We start from the raw sequence: 19,394 nt of genomic DNA on the forward strand, positions 1-19,394 counted from the left end.
TTTAAACTCACGGGAAATATAAACAAAACCCGAGCCTTTGAAGTCTGCGGTGTTGTCTGTGCAACAGAGGAAATAGCGGACGTGCGATATTGGGTGAACAGAGTTTCTTGCATTCCTGCACAAGAGTCATGTATATAATATCCAGCCAGAGTAACCAACACAAATTCTCAAGAGTGCGTGCATAGACACCTTTGTAATCACACTTAAGAACGAGAGAGAATAAGTATAACAGACTTACCACGCATAGGGCCGGTTTCTCAAAAAATACTGAGTCTGCCATAGTTGATGCATTGACTATCCACATGCACCAGTCTCTTGCGGTCAGTTGCAAAGTGTAGTGGAGGGAATTGAATGAATGTCCACGGAGCAAACTGTCAAGAGGATGTCCTTCGCTCTCACACTCCGGCGAGGGAGATTCCAGGTTCACGCCACATCAGCAGATGCCACCGCACTGAGCGGGACGAGGCGGATTATCATCTTTCGGCGTTAGCCCGTGTCAATGTTAAACTCGGTTAAACAATGTTAAACTCGGGCTGGAAGCAACAATACGACCAGCGCTGTCAGCAGCCCAAGACTAGACCATGGCAAGATGTGTTGTGAGAATGGCTCCTCGTGGGGCGGTTCAACTGGGTGACTGGCGCTGAAACCTGTAGCGGGACCGCGCTGACTGCCCCGGGCTGAAGTGTAGCGGCTGTTCCGCGTCCCCTTGTGCGCTGCGCCCGTCTACTACACGTGTCCGCACTCTCTGACACATTCACAGCCGCTCGCTAATGGTCTCAACAGACGCAAGTACGCACGCAGCAATCAACTGAGCAAAAATGGTGAGGGATTGCTGACTATTTCTGGCAGACAGCCCCTGACAAGCCTGAATGATCTAAAAATCCATAAGCACTTCGCAACTTGCAAGAAATGGTGCGGAGTTTAATTGTCTTCAAGGAAGATCCGAATTACAGATTGCTCAGCTGCCATTAACAAGCCGAAGACCTCTTTGCAGCTGGGTAGCTGAAAGTGATGGTTCGCGGGCTGATATCCAGTTCTGGCCAGCGTTCACTCATCGTGCTGTCAGTGAGGCCTCTGACCCTCCTACTTACTTCTGAAACCAAGTCATTGGGGGTTCAAATCGCACGGCAGGAAGGAGCGGACAAACCCAAGCTTACACTACAATGAGCCCTGAACATAGGGGGCTTTATTTTGACTGCTCTCTCCGGCGCTTGTAAAAGATAGTGGTGCAAGTACGGGGTCACCCCCCGCCCCGTATTTATGCCACATCCAATAACTGAAACAAATTAAAGTGTCAATTATTTAATTGCTCGCGTTTCATATTACAGCAGCAAAGGCGTTGCAAGTCATTTCCTGAAATGAAGAATTATATTAAATAAAACCTAAACTGTTGAGAACATTCAGGGGGTCAAGCAGCATCTGTGGAGCGAGAAACGTAGTCAATGTTGGAGGTGTGAGAGCACTTTGTTTTATTTCAGATTTCCAGCATCTGTAGTACTTTTTTCATTTACTGAAAAGTTATATTGACGTTTTTTGTCATCCAATAACTACATTGTTTCCTTGTGTTTGCAATCCCTTGAAAAAATAATCCAATTATTTATATTTCAATGTCTTGTATGAATTATAAACACATCAAAAATGTTTGCAGACAGAGCAACACAAGCCTGTACTAAAGTGTAAACTGGTTCACTTCCAAATTCATATTATGTCTGGGTTGGTTTAGGCAGGGAGGTGGGAATAGGAGGAGGCCTTTCACTCTGTCAAGACCGTTCCCAGGGCTATTTTTTAACATTCATTTTCAGGATATGGGCATCATAAGGTTAGGATTTATTGCCCACCCCTAACTCCCCTGGGTAGATGGTTCTAAGATGCCTTCTTGAACTGCTGCAGTCCTGATGAACCTCTCACAGCAATGCTGGGTTGGGAATTCCAGAATCTAAACCCAGTGACAATGAAATACTGGCCATATATTTCCGAGTCAGGATGGCCTGTGACTCAGAGGGGAATCTGTAGGTAGTTACATGTGCCTGCTGCCCTTGTCCTTCTCGTTGGTATTGTCAGTGTAGACTGTGTAAGTCACTGCAATGCATTTTGTGAACAGTACACACTGCAGCCACTATGGGTGCTGATGATGGAAGGGATTAATGTGGGGGTGGTTAATGGGATACCAATGTAAAGGGTTGCTTTGTCCTGGATAGTTTAGTTTAGATTAGTTTAGCGATACTGCACGTAAACAGGCCCATTGGCCACAGTGTCCACGTAGACTATCGATCACTTGTTTATATTTAAGAAAGAACTGCAGATGCTGGTACAATTGAAGGTAGACAAAAAATGCTGGAGAAACTCAGCGGGTGAGGCAGCATCTATGGAGAGAAGGAATAGGTGACGTTTCGGGTCGAGATCCTTCTTCAGACTGGGACCCCTTGGGGTTGAGACCCTTCACTTGTTCACACTACTTCCATGTTATTCCATTTTCATTTCTTCTCCCTGCACACTCGGGGCAATTTAAAGAGGCCAATTAACCCATGACCCCGCACAGTGTTTAGGATATTGGAGGAAACCGGAGCATCAGGCAGAAAACCACATGGTCACGGAGAGACCATGCAAAATAGATACTGACAGCACCCAAAGTCAGGATCAAACTTGGGTCTGTGGCACTGCGAGGCAGCAGGATACTGTTGGGATTCCTGAAAGTTGTTGGTATTACTCTCATCCAGGCAAGTGAAGGCTTTTCCATTGCACTCTTGATTTATGCCTTGTTGATGCTGAAATGGCCTTAGAATATCAGATGGTAAGACATTTGCCACAGAATACCCAGCCTCTAAACTTATCAGCAAGGTATATGTGGCTGGTCCTACTGAGTTTTGGGTCTCTGTTGTATTGTACTGTTGTATTGTACCTCTGTGGTATTGTTGATGGGGGACTCATGTTACCATTTTCTACATATAAACTTTCAAATAATAGTATGTGTAAATCAGTTTTTAAAAGATCGTTCTAATGCTATAGGATGCTAGAGAGCTCACTTAAGCAATGGTTAACATGTTACTGTTTCTCACACCTACTGTGTTGGGGAGCCATTGGATTCAGACATTTTGCAGGTCCATTCATTTCAGGCTGTGTGCAACATGAGAAAACATTGCAAGGACAGGCTCAGAGATGAAAGCTTTTCAGGTGGGATGTTATGCAGACGGCTAGGTTTTTGCAGCAAGAAAGCGAGTACTGGCAATGGCACAAAAGAAGGCCATGGAAAAGATGGATTGCAGAACAAGTCACAATTAGTTCAAAGGGTGGCCCAGTGGTGTAGAGAAAGATACACTTCAATTTTTCATTATGACAAAGGAGAGGACTATTTCGGCATAATAAGACGATGCTAGCGCACAAAACATTCCCAACCCCCCACTACATTTCTTTGGAAGCTATTCTCCCACATCCCTAGATTCACCTACATACTAAAGGCAGTTTATAATGGTCAAATAACCTACTAACTGTATGTCTTTGGTCACGTGATTACAGGGGCAGGAAACTCCACTGAGACAGCACCAGAAGTCAGGATTGAAACTAGGTCACTGAATCTGAGAGATAACATTTCTCAGAGATGAAACAAAAGTTAGTGGTTTTGCAGATAGTGAAGACTGTTGTGAATGATTGCAGCAGGATCTTTATTCAATTGGCCAGGTGGGTGGAGGAATAGTTGATGGAATTGAATACAGAGAAGTGTGAGGTATTGCATTTTTGGATGTCGAACAAGGGCAGGACCTACACAGTAAATAGTAGGCCTCTGGGTAGTGTTGTAGAGCAGAGGGATCTAAGAGTACAAGTGCATGATTCCTTGAAGGTCAAGTTTCAGGTAGATAAGGTGGGCAAAAAGGCTTTTGGCACTTTGGCCTTCATCAGTTCATCAGTATAGAAGTTGGGAGGTCATGTTGCAGTTGTATAAGATGTTGATGAGACCGAATTTAAAATATTGTGTTCAGTTCTGGGCACCATGTAATAGGAAAGATATTGTCAAACTTGAAAGGGTTCAGAAAAGATTTATGAGGATGTTGCCAGGACTAGAGGGTGTGAGCTATAGGGAGATGTTAAGTTGGCTTCTCTATTCCTTGGAGTGTAGGCGGATGAGGGGAGATCTCAAGAAGAGTTCAAGAGTTTAAGAGGCATTTGTTATCATCTTGTATATCTTATAGAGGTGTACAAAACATGTGAGGAATAGATCGGGTAGATACACAGAGTCTTTTACCCAGAGTAGGGGAATCGAGGACCAGAGGACATGTTCAAGGAGAAGGGGAAAAGATTTAATAGACAATAGGCAATAGACAATAGGTGCAGGAGTAGGCCATTCAGCCCTTTGAGCCAGCACCGCCATTTAATGTGATCATGGCTGATCATCCATTCCTGCCTTCTCCCCATATCCCCTGACTCCGATATTTTTAGCCCTATCTAGCTCTCTCTTGAAAGCATCCAGAGAACCTGCCTCCACCGCCCTCTGAGGCAGAGAATTCCACAGACTCGCCATTCTCTGTGAGAAAAGGTGTTTCCTCGTCTCTGTTCTAAATGGCTTACCCCTTATTCTTAAACTGTAGCCCCTGGTTCTGGACTCCCCCAACATTGGGACCATGTTTCCAGCCTCTAGCGTGTCCAAACCCCTAACAATCTTATATGTTTAAATGAGATATCCTTTCATCCTTCTAAACTCCAGATTGTACAAACCCAGCTGCTCCATTCTTCCAGCATATGACAGTCCCACCATCCCGGGAATTAGCCTTGTAAACCTACGCTGCACTCCCTCAATAGCAAGAATGTTCTTCCTCAAATTAGGGAACCAAAACTGCACACAATACTCCAGGTGTGGTCTTACTAGGGCTCTGTACAACTGCAGAAGGACTTCTTCACTGCCTTCTGTACCTGCATGCTTACTTTCATTGACTGATCTACAAGGACCCCCAGATCCCGTTGTACTTCCCCTTTTCCCAACTTGATGCCATTTACATAGTAATCTGGAATAGTAATAGGAATCCGAGGGGTAACATTTTTACACAGAGAGTGGTGGGTGTGTGGTTCAAGCTGCGAGAGGAGGTAGTTGAAGCTGGGACTATCCCATCGTTTAAGAAACAGTTGGACAGGTACATGGGTAGGACAGGTTTGGAGGGTACTGGACCAAGAGCAGGCAAGTAGGACAAGGGCAGTTGGGACATTGTTGGCCGGTATGGGCGAGTTGGGCTGAAGGGCCTCATTCCACACTGTATCACTCTATGACTCTATGACAACAGCTGCATCACCATTGGGAGGGTTATTTTAAGGGGAAAATATGTACCCCATGAATCACGCAAGTTTTATCATATTCATACCTCTGCAAGTGCACATAAAATAGTTTACAATTTCTATGAAGCCATGTCCTACCCATGTTTGCACAAGCTGTCTTTGAAGCAATGGAAAAGTGCAGATGTGAATCAATCAAAGGATTATGCTATTGCAAATTATGACGTTGACCAGAGATACCAGAGACTGTAGATGTTGGAATCTGGAACAAAAAAAATTGCTGTTGGAACTCAGCGAGTTGAACAGCATCCGTAGAAAGAAAGAAATTGTGAACACCAGAAAATCAGAACCCAAAACACCAACTATTCTTTCCCCAACCCCTCCCACCCCCCGCCCCTCCATGCATTATATTATCTCAGCATGGAGGAGGTCCTTCCCATGCAATTGCTTTGATATAATACTACTTAGTTTTCTCCCCTTTCCACTGTAACTTCTTCCCCGTGATTAACTTATTCCATTCACTTTTGAATGTTACTATTGAATCTGGTTCCTATACATTTTCAGTCAGTTCAGACCAGATCACAATAAATCACAATGAAAAATGAGCATTTCCCTGATTTGCCTACGGACCATTTGTCAGTCACATTTAACCTCTAGTCCATATACTATCTACCACTCAAAACCATTTATGAATATATCTATCGAATATTCCCATGATTATTGTTCAATGGAGAACAATCGTACCCTTCCCAGTGTGCAGGAAGGAACTGCAGACGCTGGTTCCTCTGGATAAAAGGAATGGGCGACGTTTCGGGTCAAAACCCTTCTTCAGACTGTCAGGGGAGAGGGAGATACAAAGATAAGGAAGTGTTAGGTGTGAAAATGCGACAAAGGGGATGTAGATCAAGGAGAATATAGAATAGATCATTGTTAGCTAGGAGGAGTAACAACAAAGCAAACAGATAAAATGTAAATGAGGACAGTCTGGTTGAAGAACTGGGAAGGGGGAAGGATAGAGGGAGAGGGAAAACAAGGGTCACGAAGTTATAGAAGTCAATATTAATACCACTGGGATGTTACTGGGATGTAAACTGCCCAAGCAAAATATGAGGTGTTGTTCCTTCAATTTGCGCTGGGCCTCACTCTGACAATGGAGGAGGCCCAGGACAGAAAGATCGGTATGGGAATGGGAGGGGGATTTAAAGTGTTTAGCAACAGGGAATATCTTGGTCTCCTCACCTCCCCAGGTACTTTCCACTGCACCCGCAGGTGATGCAACACCTGTCCCTATACCTTCCCTCTCGACTCCGTCCAAGGACCCCCACAACCTTCAAATAGTGCTAGTGTACAGGGATCGCTGGTCGGTTGGCCGAAGGGCCTGTTTCCGTGCTGTATCTTTTAACTAAACTAAACTAAAGTCCACATTTGCAATGGACACAGCCATGCTGGGAAGATTCTTCTATAAAGTTCTCAATCTGAGTCTCTTCACGAGCACAATATTGCTACTTTTAGAGAGCAGCAACTTTGACTGTTTACTTACCAAACTTGATCGTTGTGACAGGAAGGATATGCTCAGGTGGTGGTGCGGAATGTGGTGAAGGACTAATTTAAATGGTGTTAACATTGAAATATAATCCACGAGGCTGACAAAAGGAAAAAAAACAGAAGACTTTGCACAGAAATTTACGACCAGTTAATGGATAATAAAAGTGACACCAAATCAAAAAGCATTTACAGGATTATTATTAATTGTCAAATATAGCTGATCTAAATAGCTGATATGTTCCTTCAAGCTGCATAAATAGCTAGAATAGGAATTCACACACAACATGTACTAAGTGGCGGAGATTTCTATGATCTACATATTAGGGTGCAGGCACGTGGAGCTGTTGGTTGATATAACACCACCTATTTGATGCTGCCAGGTTTCTTACTTTGAAATGAATTGGCCTACCAGATCTATTACCAAGCAATTTGGCCTACCAGACCTATTACAAAGCTATTAAATGTATATCAAAAGGTTTTAGAGGAAAAATCCTATTATTTGCCAATTGTGTTTTCTTGGCACATGGATTGTGCTTCAACGTGGCTTTATGAAATTTACCTTTCCATCTTTTTCACTGCTTTGTTTTACAATTACCTCATGGATTTTGCATTTAAATTAATTTTATATCAGTAACAGGCCAAGGGAAGGGAGACTTGTGGGGGGGGTGGGGGGATATACTGAGCAAACACCATTTCAAAAATTGTTCCTGTAGGTTGAGAGCCAAAAGAGTGAGATGTAAGATAATTGACCAAAAAAGTGACGAGGTCTTTTTGGAGGTAAGTTGTCCAGAAAACTCTTCTGAAGAAGGGTCTCGACCCGAAACGTTGCCTATTCCTTCTCTCCATAGATGCCGCCTCACCTGCTGAGTTTCTCCAGCATTTTTTGTCTACCTCCTTTTTCTAAGGTCATTTTCAGAATAAATTTCAAAAACGAACTGGACATATATTTGAAAATGAAAGGTTTCCAGAGGTATTGGGAAAGGGCAGCAGAGTGAGACTAATTGTTAAGGGCCTGTCCCACTTTCACGACTTAATTCATGACCTTTTTTACTTGTGGACATTTTTCATCATGCTAGAAAAATGGACCGACCCACTAGATGCCACGAGTACCTATGACTGACATCACGGCTGGTATGACCTACCTACGACCTCCTACAACCTCGTGACGAACATGCTGTGAGCATGAGTCAAGGGCAAACTCGGCAGAGGTCGTGAATTAGGTCGTGAAAGTGGGACAGGTCCTTAAGTCTTTCAAAGAACTCTGCAGTGAAATTCTAAGAATTATCACTTCAAAGGCAGAAAACCTATTTTATTTCCTGTGGCCAGAACTAATTTGGGTCACAAACAGTTGTTTTCCATTACGAAGCCTGACTGTGATCAGTTCAAACCTTAGAAGAAATGGCAATATTTAAAAAAGCATTTCTGCCACCAGGGAAGGTAGGTTGAGGTGTCAATGCCTAGGAAGGGGGTAAGTGGGGAGAGGAAATGGGCAAGTTATGTGTGAGGCAACCTGGCAGCAAAATCCTAATGTGTGAGAGCTTCGGGCAATTACCCACAACCAAATACGCAATTCACGCTCTGTGGAAAGTATTTTTTTCTGTTAGCTCCACCACTTGGAAATACACAGGAAGGGAAGGGAGATTGGACCTAAATTTGCAAGAGGTGTACTAAGGAATAGTGGGAAGTCAGTAGAGGAGGCTTTGGCTTGGGGATTGTTAAGATATGCAGGAAATGGTGTTGGGTAGACTGATAGAACTGAAGGCTGATAAATCCCCAGGGTCTGATGGTCTGCATCCCAGGGTACTTAAGGAAGTAGCCCTATAGATCGTGGAGGCATTGGTGATAATTTTCCAATGTTCTATAGATTCAGGATCAGTTCCTGTGTATTGGAGGGTAGCTACTGTTGTCCCACTTTTTAAGAAAGGCGGGAGAGAGAAAACAGGGAATTATAGACCAGTTAGCCTAATATCGGTGGTGGGGAAGATGCTGGAGTCAATTATAAAAGATGAAATAGCGGCACATTTGGATAGCAGTAGCAGGATCAGCAAGTCAGCATGGAATTACAAAGGGGAAATCATGCTTGACTAATCTTCCGGAATTTTTTGAGGATGTAACTGGAAAAATGGACAAGGGAGAGCCAGTGGATGTAGTGTACCTGGACTTACAGAAAGCACTTGATAAAGGTCCCACATAGGACATTAGTGGGCAAAATTAGAGCACATGGTATTGGGGGTAGGGTGCTGACATGGATAGAAAATTGGTTGGCAGACAGGAAACAAAGAGTAGGGATTAACGGGTCCCTTTCAGAATGGCAGGCAGTGACTAATGGGGTACCGCAAGGCTCGGTGTTGGGACCACAGCTAATTACAATATATATTAATGATTTAGATGAAGGGATTGAGAGTAATATTAGCAAATTTTCAGATGGCACAAAGCTGGGTGCAGTGTGAACTGTGAGAAGGATGCTATGAAGATGCAGGGTGACTTGGACAGGTTGGGTGATGGGGAGATGCATGGCAGATGCAGTTTAATGTGGATAAACGTGAGGTTATCCACTTTGGTGGAAAACACAGGAAGGCAGATTATTATCTAAATGGTGTCAGGTTGGGAAAAGGGTAAGTACAACGGGATCTGGGGGTCCTTGTTCATCAGTCACTGAAAGTGAACATGCAGCTACAGCAGGCAGTGAAGAAAGCAAATGGCATGTTGGCCTTCATAACAAGAGGAGTTGAGCATAGGAGCAAAGAGGTCCTTCTGCAGTTGTATAGGACCCTAGTGAGACCACACCTGGAGTATTGTGTGCAGTTTTGGTCTCCTAATTTGAGGAAGGACATTCTTGCTATTGAGGGAGTGCAGCGTAGGTTCACAAGGTTAATTCCCAGGATGGCAGGACTGTCATATGTTGATAGGATGGAGCGGCTGGGCTTGTATACTCAGGAATTTAGAAGGATGAGAGGAAATCTTATTGAAACATATAAGATTATTAAGGATTTGGACATGCTAGAGGCAGGAAACATGTTGCAGATGTTGGGGGAGTCCAAAACCAGGTGCCACCATTTAAGAATAAGGGGTATGCCATTTCAAACGGAGATGAGGAAATACTTTTTCACACAGAGTTGTGAGTCTGTGGAATTTTCTGCCTCAGACGGCAGTGGAGGCCGGTTCTCTGGATGCTTTCAAGAGAGAGTTAGAGATAGCGGAGACAAGTGATATGGGGAGAAGGCAAGAACGGGGTACTGATTATGGATGATCAGCCTTGATCATATTGAATGGCGGTGATGGCTCGAAGGGCCGAATGGCCTACTCCTGCACCTATTGTCTATTGCAGCCTATGGTTAATGGCTGCAATAGACAATATTCACCTCCAATATATCACTGATATCTGCCCATTCTAAAATGTCATTTGCTACTTCAAATATACCCATTGACTATGAGTATCTACTCTCCAGAGCATAATATTCCAAAGAAAGACAAGAATCCCAAGTAATACATTTCTCCTGATTACTTTGTTCCCTTATCGTCCAGTAATAATCCTTAACTCCACTGTCTCCTGTCTAAGGAAACAGCAACTTGTATCTTTCAATGCATACAGTACGTCTCCAATTTTCTAAACTCCAAGGATAAGCTAACACATTCTCTCGTCAAGACAAACTGACTCCAAGTCAAGTCTAATTTGCTTTAAGCACAGAGACCAAAACAATTCACAGATCTTCAAGTGGGGTCTTAATGAAACATTGGACAACTTCTACAAGGTTTCCTTACCCTTGTACACCAACGTTCTTGCAATAAGGGTCATACAGCATTTACCTTTCTTGTTGTTTGCTGTACCTGCATATACCTTGTGAACCGATACAACAAGTTCACTTTGTACACCCACATTTACTAATTTCTTATTGTTTACATTTCACGGTGTTCTTTTGTTCTTCGCGTTGTAGGACTAACCTCACATGTTCCCACAATGTTCTCTATATACCACCTTCTTGCTGTCTCCCTTTGCTACTTTTCTTTCAGCACATGCTTGGTTTCTGAAATACGCTGTCTCCTCTAGTTTGATTGGCAAACTATCAAATACAAAAGGAAGAAAAAGTTTATTTTTCAATTTCATCTCATATGACTTTATGATGCTCTGCAAACAATGAAGACTTCAGAAGTGCAGTTAACATAGCAACAAGTTGTGGACAAGATTATATACATCCCACAAATAAATGACCAGGTTTATTCTCATTCATTGACCTTCAACATCTGTTTGAAACCCAGTCTCTCATCACCAAGATAGTTGGGATCTATATTGCCCTGAGACTTAAATAGAACATCCACTAATAAGTAGTTGCAAGGAGCTTGACAGGCACTAAACATTCTATGACAAAGGGATCACTTTCCGACTTCTCACATCTTCTACACCATTTCTGCAGAACAAGTCAGAAGTGCAATGAAACATTTAGCACTCGCTTAGATGAGTGTAGTCAGTGTAACTCTCAATGAGCTTAATAAGGCCTGGGCCAGAGCAATTTGCCTGATTGATGCTCTGCTATTGAATTCAGCACCATACCCCCATGTTGATTCTGCCCAATCTTCAAACTAGACCACATAAAATGATGGTGCAGCATTTAAACTAATGCTAGTTTTAAACTAGCAAGCCAGTGACACATTGGTTCAAATCTCACCATAGCACCTATGGAGTTTAAATTTAATTAATAACCTGTTTTTTAAAAAAACCTGCTGGATTTTTGTTGAAAACATATTTAGTTCAGTAAGAGATAGACAGAAAGTGCTGGAGTAACTCAGCGGGTCAGGCAGCATATGTGGAGAAAAAGGATGAGTGACGTTTTGGATTAGGACCCTTCTTCAGAACCCTTCTTTAGTTCAGTAATGTCTCTCCAAGCCCGTGTGTCCCACAAGTGACTCCAATACCACAACACGTGACTCCAATACCACAACATCACTTCAATGGCCTAGTAGCCCACTTGTTCAAGAGCAATTAAGGATGTAATAAATGTTGGCTTCACCAGTCGTGGCCATCCATGCATCCATCCATCCATCCATCCGTCCATCCATCCATCCATCCATCCATCCATCCATCCATCCATCCATCCATTCATTCATCCATCCATCTTTAAAACTCGTGTCTTGCGCTCTTCTGGTTTGCGCGGTTTTTCTATTTGCGCAAAAACGGTACGAGAGAGCGCTACAATTTTTCGCTTTGTTCTCCTGTGCTGCGAGTGCAGCCCAGCCCAGTGGCGACAGCGAGCGGGCAAGCAGGTAGGCGGGTAGGCAGGGCAGTGACGGGCCGAGCGGCAGCAGCGGGCAGTCGGACAGGACGGGGAAGGGCCAAATGGCGGCTGAGCTGGAGTGAGCAGAGGGAGGGAGGGAGAGTCGGGTTGCGGGGTGGTTGAGCAGTTTGAGTAAGTCATGCACACACGATGCAAACTGGTCCAATCGTCAAGTCAATGGGATCTAAACCGCAGCTAACAATGAATGACCTGTGGAGGAAGGAATTGCAGATGCTGCTTTTTATGGATGGAGGGAGGGAGGGATGGAGTGACTGAGGGTAGGGGAAAGGAGAGGGAGGGAGAGGTGAGGGAGGGAATGGGGGAGGGGAGGAGAAGAGGGGAAAGAGCGATCCTGGGGAGGTGAGAAGGGAGAGTGGGGGGGCTGAGGGTGAGGAAGGGGTAGGGAGAGAGAGACGAGAAAGTGGGCGAGGTGAGGAGAGTGGGTGAGGAGGGGGAATAGACGGAGAGGAGGGAGGGAGTGGGGGAAGTAGGGAGTGTGGAAGAGATGGAGAGGAGGGCAGTGGGGGAGGTCAGGAGAGATAGTGGGAGGGATTGGGGAGGTGAGGAGTGGGGAATTGGGGAGGGGAGGGATGAGGAGTAGGAGGGGGTAGGGAGGGGAGTAGAATGGAGGGGGAGGGAGTGACTGAGGGGAGGGGAAAGTAGAGGGAGGGAGAGGTGAGGGAAGGATTTGGGAAGGAAGGAGGAGAGGGGAAAGAAGAGGGAGGGTGAAGAGGAGTGGGAGGGTGTGCTGGGGGATGAGGGGAAAATGAGCCATGCCTGCGCAGTTGGGGACTACGCGTGCCGAGTGGTGCAATATTGCGTTCGGGGACGGGTTGCATTGGGGGAACGGGTGAACGGTGGAATATTGCGTTGGGGAACGGGTTGCGTTGGGGGACCAGGCCTCCCGTGTGACAGGGACCCAACGGGTCCCACTTAGTCTAGTACATTGATAAAAACTGAGCAAGATTCATTTGACAGCACTTCCCATCCACATGATTTCTCCCTTTGAAAAGGGTGGGGGAAAAGCAAACACGTGGATGTACGCTTTCCATTTTCCAAGTCATGCTGTATGATTGTTATTGGGCGTACCTAAATAGCCAGGCCTGCAGCAAAACTTCACACAGAGGGATCAGCCACAGACTTGAGTTTCCTCACATTACCCATGCCTCAAGAAAAACGATGCATGTATTTTTGATTAGGTTGAAGGTTGATTTGAATAATGCTGAGTTCCACCTTGTCTTTTCAAAGTTACTCAGCTCTGCAGAGTTTCACAATCATTCAACTGATATAAACATATTAATCAATAAAACTTAATTGACCCTTCATACCATTTGCAAGAAGTGATCAGCTTTTTTTCCTGGAGTCCAAGTGCACAAATATATCAAACTGCATGGTCTTTCAAAACATTTCCGCGGAACCACTCATTTCTCTGTTTAATACTTTTGTAGTGACAACACTCACCACTAATTCAATAGGACAGTTGGAGAAGAGCAATGACATCAGCTGCCCACATCCCAAAAATTAGTAAAATATTTCAAGTGTCATAACGTTAAACAGGGTCTGGCATTTCAGAAAATATAGTTATCTCTAACTCCCCACGGTCCAACTCACAATGTGTCAGTTGACCATGGAGGTGACGACAGCGAATGCACTCCAATTAGCGGTTCTACATCAAAAGGAATTTACTCCAAACATTGTCAGCATTTCTGCAGTGATATCCATGTCAAATACGCATAGAGAGAGATGTGCTTTTCTTGGAGAGCTGTCCTGCAGAGTTGAGTTGTGTCTGTCAATTATGTTTTGAGAAGGCTGCTCCATAAGCAGTTCGCCAGATTGGAAAGACATTGAGTGTTCTTCCTAGCTGCAGGGAAGCAACCTCAGCAAATATCCAGGTAGGAAAGAACTACGGATGCTGGTTTAAAAGGTAGACACAAAATGCAGGAGTAACTCAGTGGGACAGGCAGCATCTCAGGAGAGAGGGAATGGGTGACGTTTCGTGTAGAGACCCTTTTTCAGACTCAGTCTGAAACATCCCAAAACATCACCCGTTCCTTCTCTCCAGAGATGCTGCCTGTCCTGTTGAGCTACTCCAGCATTTTGTGTCTACCTCAGCAAATATCTATTCTGTACAGTAGATCTGACGGCTGAGAGTTGGTTAAACAAAGTACGTTTCACCCAGTCTCCGATTTGTACCTCAAACCCACAATCCTCCAACTCAGAGGCGTATGAGTGATCACTGAATCACAGCTAATAATGCAATAGGATGCTTTTGAAAAAGTCTAAACTGGAACTTGCACGTTTGACTTTTAAAAGGAAAAATGCCTAAAAACTAATCTGCAAAGTAAATACCATTGTCAGCCCTAAACAAATGAACGCTCAAGAGAAATAAAATCGTATGCAAACGCATCTTTTATCACATAAGTCTTAATCCTACAGTGCCAACCATGGGCAGAGAATAATTACAGGATCTCCTTGATTATCTCCCTTTAAAACAAAGGTAGGAACTAAGAGAGAGCTGTCAGCAAATAGATATAGAAATGTAAATCGATGGCACCCAGCCACCAGCTAACACCAAACAACACATACTGCATTGCTTCAGCATTCAAACAATTTATGATCTGCTGATGAGGACCATTGATTTAACATGCATTGCACTTGAGCTTCTGCCTTCCACTGTAGAGGGTTATTGCAGTTTATTGTCAAGTGACTTACCTGGAAAAGGATCCTTCTTTGACACCCCCCTTCCTGGTTGCTGTCAACACTTTCAACATCGGCCAGAGTGACTTGTTTTGGTGGTGAGATGATGATATTACCACACAATGCTGTCACTTGTAAAATTGCTTGGATATTAGAAACAGAAGCAGGATTTGGGGCTTTTGGTTTCTTAAGCATACTTTGCCAGTTAATAAACCCATGGGTAATCTTTGACTTCAGCATCACTTTTCTGCAATAACCCCATGACTTTTGATACCTTTAATATCTGACACTCTTTTGATATCTACCTGAATTTATTCTGTAACTGAAGCTGCACAATCTTCAGGACTGAGCAAAGAAATTTCTTGTCATCTCAGTCCAGAATGGCCAACTCCTTATTTTGAGTGTGACCCCTAGTTGTAGACATTACCACCAGGAAAAACATCATTCTTACATCCCCTCTGTTAAATCATTAAGGATTTGGTGTTTCAATGTGATCACCTCTCATTCTCCTAAACTCTAAGGAGCATAAGCCAAATCCATTTAACCTTGCCTCATAAATTAATCATCCCAAGAACCAATACAGTAAATTTTCAACGCACACCCTCTGCCACAAGTGCCTCCTAGCTTGGAAAGGAAGGTTAAACCAGCACACGATATTCCAGGTGCCGTTTCACCATGGCCCAATATAATGAATGTAAGACATCTTTACTGCTGTACCTGAATCCTCTTGCTACAACAGGCCATGGTGTTGTTTACCTTTTGTATTGCATGGTGAATATGCATGTTGAATCTGCAGTGATTTTTGTGCAAGGCCACCGAAATCCTTATTTCGACCTTGTTGGTTAACCTTAGATAAGCTGAGTTTGGCAGCTTCCCACATCAAGCAGTAAATTCCTTTCAATGGTTCACCTCTGGGTGGAAATCGTCTTTGGACAGTAATGCAAAACAGATTATAGCAAATTGGCCATGCATCATGAACTCTAATCCATTGAAGCCCTACGTTACATTCAATCCATCATCGGCGGTCACTCGAAACGAGTATGACTGTCCTCTCCATAGGGTCGTCTACTTGTGGGTCTGCAAATGTCTGTAGAGGCCGATCCGTGATCCACACACCTTGGTGCAACGTGGGCAGTGGAGACTGGCGTTGTTTGATGGTCGTCAAGTCCCTTTCTCTCCTTACAATTCTGTCACTTTGTCTCTGCGACACGGCGTAATTCCATTTCGTGAAGTGCAGCTCCTTCCTGCACGGATTTCCTCCAGGAGCGCCTGTCCAGTTCAATGTGCTCCCAGTTGCTTGATGTGATGTGGAATTTCTTCAGACTGTTCTTGATTTTCATTCATGTTTTAACTGTTACCATTAAAAAAAGATGAACTGGTCATTGTTCTCCCTGTGATGTGCTGCCTCTTGCTATCTGGGTTCGGCACCTGAATTTTCCTTTATTATGTTCTGTATTATATGCATTTCTTCAGCTTTGTCCTCTTGCCCACAACCACCTCATTCCCTCATATTGTTGGGTGTACATTCTTCTGCCTGGGCTCCAAGCTCTTGAGTTCAATTTGTAAATCTTTTTGCCGTTCTTTCACCTGTTACGTTCCTCCTTTTATTGTTCATTGATGATAATCCTACCAAGCACCTTTTCACATTTCACTAAGGTACGTCTTTCATTACATTTCAAAAGTATAGAATTGACTATGACATACCATGGGACATCAAAAGCTGTGTATAGTGCCGTATAAAGCAGGTACTTTCCTTCAGCTTAGAATACTTCACAGTGTGCTTGCTCAGCCCCCTGCTGTACTCACTCTATACTCATGACTGCGTAGCCAGTCATAGTGCAAACTCCATCATCAAGTTCGCTGATGACACCACTGTTGTGGGACGTATCACTGATGAGTATAGAAGAGAGATCGAGCAATTGCCCATATGGTGCCAGCACAGTAACCTGGCCCTCAACACCAGCAAAACCAAGGAACTGATTGAGGACTTTGGAAGGAGTAGGATGGGACCCACAGTCCCGTTTATATCAACGGGTCAATGGTTGAAAGGGTCAAGAGCTTCAAATTCCTGGGCCTGCACATCTCTGAAGATCTTTCCTGGTCCGAGAACACTGATGCAATTATTAAGAAAGCACATCAGCACCTCTACTTCCTGAGAAGATTACAGAGAGTCGGTTTGTCAAGGAGGACTCTCTCTAACTTCTGCAGGTGCACAGTAGAGAGCATGCTGACCGGATGCATCGTGGATTGGTTCGGCAACTTGAGCACCCTGAAGAGGAAAAAACTACAAAAAGTACTAAACACTGCCCAGTCCATCATTGGCTCTGACCTCCCTTCCATCGAGGGGATCTATCGCAGTCGCTGCCTCAAAAAGGCTGGCAGTAGCATCAAGGACCCACACCACCCCGGACACACACTCATCTCCCTGCTACCTTCAGCAACTACCAGGTTCAGGAATAGCTACTTCCCCACAGCCAACTTGGCTCGGACAAAACTCTGAACATGAATAGCCCATTATCTGTTATTTGCACGTTATCAGTTTATTTATTCATGTGTGTATATAGTTATATAATGGTATATGGACACACTGATCTGTTTTGTAGTCAATGCCTATGTTCTATTGTGCTGAAGCAAAGCAAGAATTTAATTGTCCGACACTTCCCTACCATTCCTTGACCTCACTATCTCCATTGCAGGTGATAGACTTCTGACCAACATCCACTATAAACCCACTGACTCCCATGGCTATCTGGACTACACTTCTTCCCACCCTGCTTCCTGTAAGGGCTCCATCCCCTACTCCCAATTCCTCCGTCTACGCCGCATCTGCTCCACGGATGAGGCATTCCACACCAGGACATCTGAAATGTCCTCATTATTCAGGGAACGGGGGTTCCCCTCCTCCACCATAAATGAGGCTCGCACCAGGGTCTCTTCCATACCCCGCAACACTGCTCTCTCTCCCCATCCCCCCACTCGCAACAAGGGCAGAGTCCCCCTAGTCCTCACCTTTCACCCCACCAGCCGTCACATACAAAAGGTAATCCTCAGTCAGTTTCGCCACCTCCAACGTGACCCCACCACTCGCCACATCTTCCCATCTCCCCCCATATCTGCCTTCCGCAAAGACCGCTCCCTCCATAACTCCCTTGTCAATTCTTCCCTTCCCTCTCATACCACCCCCTCCCCGGGCACTTTCCCTTGCAACCGCAAGAGATGCAACACTTGTCCCTTTACCTCCCCACTCGACTCCGTTCAAGGACCCAAGCAGTCGTTCCAGGTGCGACAGAGGTTTACCTGCATCTCCTCCAACCTCATCTATTGCATCTGCTGCTCTAGATGTCAGCAGATCTATATCGGTGAGACCAAGCGGAGGTTGGGCGATCGTTTCGCCAAACACCTCCACTCGGTCCGCAATAACCAAGCTGACCTCCCGGTGGCTCAGCACTTCAACTCCCCCTCCCACTCCGTCTCCGACTTCTCTGTCCTGGGTCTCCTCCATGGCCACAGCGAGCAGCACCAGAAATTGGAGGAACAGCACCTCATATTCCGTTTGGGGAGTCTGCATCCTGGGGGCATGAACATCGAATTCTCCCAATTTTGTTAGTCCTTGCTGTCTCCTCCCCTTCCTCAGTCCCCCTGCTGTCTCCTCCCATCCCCCAGCCTTCGTGCTCCTCCTCCTTTTTCCTTTCTTGTCCCCGCCCCCGATCAGTCTGAAGAAGGGTTTTGGCCCGAAACGTTGCCTATTTCCTTCGCTCCATAGATGCTGCTGCACCCGCTGAGTTTCTCCAACTTTTTTGTGTACCTACTGACAATAAACTAACTTGAACTTGAACTTGAGTGTTTCAGTTCAAAGGGAGCTTAACATCCATGAAAGTGCTTCAGTTCAGACAGAGCACAGTACCCTTAGTTATAAGCAAACATCTGGAGAACACAATTCTCGCTGGAATTCTGCTTATGTTTCATAGAAAACATAGAAAATAGAAAATAGGTGCAGGAATAGGCCATTCGGCCCTTCGAGCCTGCACCGCCATTCGATATGATCATGGCTGATCATCCAACTCAGTATCCTGTACCTGCCTTCTCCCTCTAGCATACCCCCTGATCCCTTTAGCCACAAGGGCCACATCTAACTCCCTCTTAAATATAGTCAATGAACTGACCTCAGCTACCTTCTGTGCCAGTGAATTCCAGAGATTCACCACTCTCTGGGTGAAATTTTTTTTTCTCATCTCGGTCCTAAAAGATTTCCCCCTTATCCTTAAACTGTGACCCCTTGTTCTGGACTTCCCCAACATCTGGAACAATCTTCCTGCATCTAGCCTGTCCAACCCATTAAGAATTTTGTAAGTTTCTATAAGATACCCCCTCAATCTTCTAAAATCTGGCGAGTACAAGCCGAGTCTATCCAGTCTTTCTTCATATGAAAGTCCTGACATCGCAGGAATCAGTCTGGTGAACCTTCTCTGTACTCCCTCTATGGCAACAATGTATTTGAGCATTGGGCATTGTGACATCACACGATGGAACGTTCACCATGGGCTGGTGCTCCTGCAAAGGCATATGTAAATGAATCCATTCCAATTAGACATATGTGAGCATCGGGCATTGTGACATCACACAATG

The 19,394-nt window shown here is 44.7% G+C and overlaps 1 protein-coding gene across 3 annotated transcripts in view; it reads right to left on the reverse strand.

The window, feature by feature from the left end:
• Positions 1 to 19,394, reverse strand: part of LOC129702860 (rho GTPase-activating protein 6-like) — a 427,624-nt gene that overhangs the window by 254,667 nt on the left and 153,563 nt on the right. Inside the window, exon 1 of one of the 3 annotated variants that reach the window (XM_055644899.1) lies at positions 239 to 2,911. The exons of 1 other annotated variant lie outside the window; for it this stretch is intronic. In XM_055644899.1, the coding sequence (XP_055500874.1) occupies positions 239 to 245 (7 nt within the window). In that variant the 5' untranslated portion in view covers positions 246 to 2,911. Of the gene's footprint in view, positions 1 to 238; positions 2,912 to 19,394 lie in introns of those variants that run through there. One more of the 3 variants, XM_055644898.1, reaches the window with a different exon arrangement.

Source organism: Leucoraja erinacea, chromosome 13 (genome assembly GCF_028641065.1).
Source record: "Leucoraja erinacea ecotype New England chromosome 13, Leri_hhj_1, whole genome shotgun sequence".
Taxonomy (NCBI): Eukaryota; Metazoa; Chordata; class Chondrichthyes; order Rajiformes; family Rajidae; genus Leucoraja; species Leucoraja erinaceus.